This window comes from Neolamprologus multifasciatus, chromosome 6 (genome assembly GCF_963576455.1).
Source record: "Neolamprologus multifasciatus chromosome 6, fNeoMul1.2, whole genome shotgun sequence".
Lineage (NCBI taxonomy): Eukaryota > Metazoa > Chordata > Actinopteri > Cichliformes > Cichlidae > Neolamprologus > Neolamprologus multifasciatus.
The window spans coordinates 27,278,959-27,285,006 of NC_140444.1; the positions used below are offsets into that span (position 1 = coordinate 27,278,959).

Below are 6,048 nucleotides of genomic sequence, written 5' to 3' on the forward strand. Positions count from 1 at the left end.
TCCTCTTTCTTTCTCCCTTTCCTATCCCTCACTCATGTCTGTCCCGTCTGTAACAACTGAAAATAAAATAAATAATAAAAACAAAGGTCGATCAAATGGACCAATACGGCAATGCCATGATGATCCATTTGGCAAAATAAATCCATTGGGTATCCTTGTTGGTCTTCAGACAACAATTCTGACGGCTAAAGAACCAAATGGGACAGGCGAAAAAAAAAAAAAAAAAAAAAAAAAAAAAAAAAATGCCAGAGTTTAGTAACGATTCACTCTTTGTTCTGCATGATACTTTGTGAAATACAGACATGCTGATTTTTTGAAGGTAAGAATTAGTGCTAAGCAGTAAGTAACTACAGCTTTTAACCTTCAGTGTCCACAACAAGAGCCTGTGTTGTATATCAGCTTTGACAGATAGAAGACTAACGGTGTGTTCACACCGAACGCGATGGACGCGAACAAAAACGCCCCAAACGCCCCTAATTTGACGCGTGCACATTCGCGTCTCAACGCGTGTCCAAGAAAAATCCATCGCGCTTCAAAATATCATATTTTGACGCGCGTGAACCGGAAATGTGGGAGGGATGTGGGAGGAAGTTGTGCCAGACCGGTATCTTTGCAAGATGGCAGCTGTCGAGTTAGCGCTTGAAGAGAGAGTCTCCCTTCTCTATATACTGTGGAGAGCAGAGCAGCGGCGTAAAAGACGCCCTCGCCGTACCTGGGTCCATCAGGTCCTCCAGAGGCGTGAGCAGTTTGGTGAGTTTCACCATTTGCTCCAGGAGCTGCGCCTGGATGACGGCCGATTTCAGCGATATCACCGTCTTTCACTCGGCCAGTTTGAGGACCTGCTTTCCCGCGTCGGTCCCAGAATCGCCCGCCTAGACACCAACTACAGGCGCTCAATCCCACCTGCAGAGCGCCTGTCCATCTGCCTGAGGTTAGTAAAAGTATTTAATACGGTAGTCCTTTATTGATACCTGTGCTAATATATGCTAAACTATCCATTTATACACTGCTAACGTGGATGTGCTATGCTAACAGTGAATGCTCGGTTTTTACTGAAAGCAAACTGTGGTACGGAGACGACTGTTTATAATATTTCTAGTGATACTCAGAAGGTCTCATCAAGTCCCGATTTAATTCGATTTATGCTGTTATCAGTGTTTGCAATGATAGCATGGCTGTGGTGTCATATCAATGTATGCGCTCGGTGTTTGCTGATATCAAACTGTAGCATTAGGACCACTGAGTTAACCTTTGTAGTGATACTCACTCCTTTTTATTTAGACGGAGCGGAGAAGTGTGTGAAGGCAACTTGTGTTCTCCACAATTTTCTGCGCTGTGTGGACGAGAGAGGGGCACCTGCTGTGGTGGAGCCGTTGCAAGGCCTGGGTCGTATGGCAGCAAACAACTCCTCCAGAGAGGCTGTCCTGGTGAGGGAGAAATTCATGGCTCACTTCTCGGCGGAGGGAGCTGTGTCTTGGCAACCAAAGGAGTAGCCTGTTTGAAGTCCGAGTGACTTCCCCACAACGGCCACCCACAAACCTCTAAAGAGTGTTCCTGTCCTTTTAATTTTTTCTTAATAAATGGAGCTCTACTCCAAAATAAACGAACCTATTTTTACTCTCTTAAGTAACTTGTCTTCACTATGTTCCTATATACAGTGTGGTGCACAACTTTGGGAAACCTTATTAATAGTCATTATTTTCCTGTATGAATCACTGTTACAATGAAAAATGTCACTTACATATATCATATAGGAGACACACACATTGATATACACTAAATATTTATTTCATTTCTCTTTTTTTGTGTTGCCAATTTATGCACCTGCTTGATTTAAACAGTTATTGCACACTTTCTGTAAACTGCATTTCACTTCTCAAATATCACTGTGTGTGTCTCCTATATGATATTTAACTGACTATTTTTATTGTGACAACCAATGATTTGTACAAGAAAATAATTACTTTTCACAATGTTGCCCAAACTTTTGCATCCCACTGTATTAGTATGTTTTGTCATTAGTATAATATGAAATAAATTCTACTTGTGTCAAGTCGGGTGCCAATATTTGCTGTGTAGTAGAACAGAGACATTTTGTCATTATAAATGTTTATTTGAAAAAATATAAATTCATTAACAAAAACATTTATCATAAATATATGAAATTTAACTATTTACAGAGAGACAGGAATAAAAAGGACCCAGCTTGGAGTGGAAGAGCCTCAGGGAGAAGGAGGAGAAAAATAAGAACATTGTTTCTGCCCTGGAGAGTTGCTGCCTCATCAGAAAACTACTGATCATTAGGGTCCAATGTTTCCAAATTTAACACAGCTGTGCTGTTTTCAAAAACTAATTTATAAATTTGAAATTTCACGAATTCTCGTGTCTGAGGCGGCATGCTCTCCAGAGCAGGAACAAGGCCGAGGAGGAAATGTTCAGTTGGAGACGGGCGTGGCCTCTTTAGGGACTCCAGGATGGCCAGCTCCACCGCCGATGGACCGTCCTGGGACCCGTCCCTCGCCCGCCTTCGAGCTGTCCTCCTCTGTGGGCCTGTAAAACACAGCACAAAACAACACAAAGTAATGAGAAGGCTGCTACTAGATTTTCATTTTCAAAATTGAAAAAAAAAAACCAGGATATAAACTGATTGGTTGTAGATATTTAGTAAAGGTGATCACAAGGGAATTCAAGCAAGTAAAAAGCTGTCAGTGCTTGATGTTCATACCTGTGGGTGCAGCAGCAGGAGTGGAGGGACCAGGGACTGGAGAGCCAGGAGAAGAGACAGCTGAGGACTCTGCTGCATGATTACTTGACTCTATGAAGACAATATTAAATGTTAATATTATTATTAATGTTAATATAGGTTGAAGACAATAGTCATAGAGAATATTATATTATTATATACTTATATACTTATTATTATATACAGTGGTCTCTCATTTATTGCAGCACATGAACAGTAGTCACAGTTCTCACAAGTTGATTCTCAAAGTGCAAACCTTTGTCGATTTTAAAACGTAAAAGTATTATGCCGCGCTTTTTCTCCGTCTGCGGCGCCACTTTTGTGCGCCTTTTTTGCTCCCGGTGCAGGTGTCTATTTCCGAATGAGGGTCATAGTTATGAGTGTTTTTGTGCTGTTTTTTTCTATTGGACGTGATGGTTATCAAAACCAAACATGATAAGTTTGGCAAGCGCAGGAGACACGACACGGAGGAGATTTGTCATTTGGGCTGCAGAATGCAATGCGCATAGTTGAAAGCTGTACGGTGCAATAAAAAAAATCAGCGAAAAGGCGAGGCAGTGACGGATGAACAGCGGGACTACTGTATACTGTTTATTAATAAACAAAATATGTTCCTGTATGACAACACGCATAAATTAACTGCCTACATTAACTCAATGTAAACATACCTTCTGACTGACACTCCCCTGCTGCCTCTTCGGGCTGTCCCTGGTCCTCGGGGGAGAAGTTCTCCATGGTCCGCACCATATTGCCGCTTGTCTCCCGCGGGGTGAGGAAGGGGTCCAGAAACCCCATGACCGCGAAGAACTTCCATCTTCTCCCCGATCCTGCTGCAGACCCACTCCTCTTCTCCTTCTCTGCCTTCTTCTCCTTATTATATGTGTCCCTGAGGCTCTTCCACTTTCTCCTGCAGATGTCCTCTGAATAAACGCATTATCTTGTTAGCGGAAAGGTATTTGTACATCAGTGGGAAAATAGCGGGACAGTAGGCGGGCTTGCTAGCTTTTGCGCGGGTTCATCGGGTCAGTCTGAAAATTAAAAAGAAGGAATGAACTTACCAGGTTGCCCGATCTCCTCACTTATGTGTCTCCAAGCTAGGTCCTTTTTATTCCTGTCTCGGTAAAAGTAGTAGCTAGCATCGTACAGCTCCGGGTGATTAGCCACGGCACTAATTAGCTTTTCCTCCATACTGAATGAAGAATGAAGGGCTTTGGCTGGATCTGCCCCTTTGACCTAGGTCAGAGCCACGTCACCAGGCCCCTGATTGGTTGTCGCGGCGCGATTTGACGCTGGAGTTCAGATTTTTCCAACTCGAGCGGTAGACGCGAAACGCGCGTATGCACAAAATGCAACACAAAAACTCACGCGCGTGGTTTTATTCGCGAGTCAAACGCGCCAGACGCGCTACACTGACGCGCGTTTCACGAGTTTTGGCGTTTTCGCGACGCAAATCTGCTTCCGAATTTTCGCGGGACCCGCAATCGCGCGTCATCGCGCTTTTCCATTGACTTTACATGTAAACCTGACGCTCTATTCGCGTCCATCGCGTTCGGTGTGAACACACCGTAACATTCAGGCTTGCATCCCCATGGATGGTTGTTTTCTCCTCTCAGTACCAGGTCTATTTTTGCTGCCATCTCTTATGAATTTAATTCATCTGAACTATGTAAATGCCAGAGTTTAGTAACGATTCACTCTTTGTTAACTTTTAATGTGGTACTTAAGTGTTAGCATGTCAGGGTTGTTTACCGTTTTCTGAAAGAGAAACAGAGTGAAAGAAGGGGGCACTGCAGTATACTGATCAATGGCGCAGAAGACAATAGTTTGCCTGGTCTTTTCAGCTGTTGGCCCCCTCAAACCTTGTCTGAGGAGCATCACTGAAAAGTAAATAATAAAAAAAACCATCTTCCTCCAGTCTAGTATTGTTGTCAGTGATTTCTCAGACTACATGTCTGAGTGAGCGTAACAATCACTGTAGCCCACTAGAGCTACTCTCATCTACTTCTCCAGTAGTTGAATGTGTTAATACCGTGGCCTTCCACCTTCTGTTTTGTGGTCTGAATAGATGTGTTAAGCCACAGGTGTGTTCCTGTAGCTTTTTCCACCTCTATTTTTAGCCTGTGATCCGTTCATGAATAGAAATATCACTTGTTGTTTGTGTTTCTCCCACATTTTCCATCGGTGCTTAGTATTCCTTTGCTTTCACTGCCCCTATATATATATATATATATATATATATATATATATATATATATATATGTGTGTGTGTGTGTGTGTGCTGTTTGTGTTGAGCGCTCAGTGGATCTGCGCTCGACAGTGCAGCCTAGGCGGGGTAGTCGAACGCAGATTCACTGAGCGCAGGGCAAGCTAGCGAGACAGAAGTTAAGCTCTCCTTGCAACATGGCAAATTGAACCTCCCCTACCCTCATTCAGATCTGGCGTTTGGAACTATTTTGGTTTTCATGTGACGTATGACCCTGAAGGTAAGCGCGTCATGGACTAAAGTAAAACAGTATGTTGGATGTGCCAGCAATGCTCAATTACATGGGTGGGAACTAGTGTGTTAGCGCAGTTAGCTCGTTAACGTGTTGGCCGTCCAGCCCTATGCACGGCGCTGGATGGCCCCGTGCATGCATATATATATATATATATATATATAAAATAAAAACACCCAGCTCGGGCGGTTTATCCTTCAAGCTCGGGTCCTGGGGGTCCTGCTCCTGTTCCTAGGACTGTGCTCTTCTGGACAGAGATCTCCGATGTTGTTCCCGGGTTCTGCTGGAGCCACTCGCCTAGCTTGGGAGTCACCGCACCTAGTGCTCCGATCACCACTGGGACCACCGTCACCTTCACCCTCCAAATCCTCTCGAGCTCTTCTCTGAGCCCTTGGTATTTCTCCAGCTTCTCGTGTTCCTTCTTCCTGATGTTGCTGTCATTCGGAACTGCTACATCGATCACTACGGACGAATTCTTCTGTTTGTCTACCACCACTATGTCCGGTTGGTTAGCCACCACCATTTTGTCCGTCTGTGTCTGGAAGTCCCACAGGATCTTAGCTCAGTCATTCTCCATCACCCTTGGGGGCATCTCCCATTTTGACCTCGGAACTTCCAGGCCATATTCGGCACAGATGTTTCTATGCCGGCCACTTTGTTATGGCCTTCCATGTATGCCCTGCCTGCTAGCGTCTTGCACCCTGCTGTTATGTGCTGGATTGTCTCAGGGGCATCTTTACACAGCCTGCACCTGGGGCCTTGCCTGGTGTGATAGACCCCAGCCTCAATGGATCTTGTGCTCAGAGCTTG

The 6,048-nt window shown here is 44.4% G+C and overlaps 2 protein-coding genes across 2 annotated transcripts; one reads left to right on the forward strand and one right to left on the reverse strand.

The window, feature by feature from the left end:
* The first annotated feature begins 419 nt into the window (after positions 1-419).
* LOC146517155 (uncharacterized) lies at positions 420-1,646 on the forward strand. Its single transcript, XM_085164293.1, has 2 exons — positions 420-931; positions 1,282-1,646. The coding sequence occupies exons 1-2, from the start codon at positions 579-581 to the stop codon at positions 1,511-1,513; spliced, it is 585 nt and encodes a 194-aa protein (XP_085020419.1). The 5' UTR covers positions 420-578; the 3' UTR covers positions 1,514-1,646.
* A 64-nt stretch (positions 1,647-1,710) lies between these two features.
* On the reverse strand, positions 1,711-4,313 carry LOC146517156 (uncharacterized). The gene is made up of 4 exons (XM_085164292.1): positions 3,802-4,313; positions 3,412-3,663; positions 2,726-2,815; positions 1,711-2,550 (listed from the first exon to the last, which is right to left on the reverse strand). The coding sequence occupies exons 1-4, from the start codon at positions 3,929-3,931 to the stop codon at positions 2,291-2,293; spliced, it is 732 nt and encodes a 243-aa protein (XP_085020418.1). The 5' UTR covers positions 3,932-4,313; the 3' UTR covers positions 1,711-2,290.
* Positions 4,314-6,048: the final 1,735 nt, after the last annotated feature.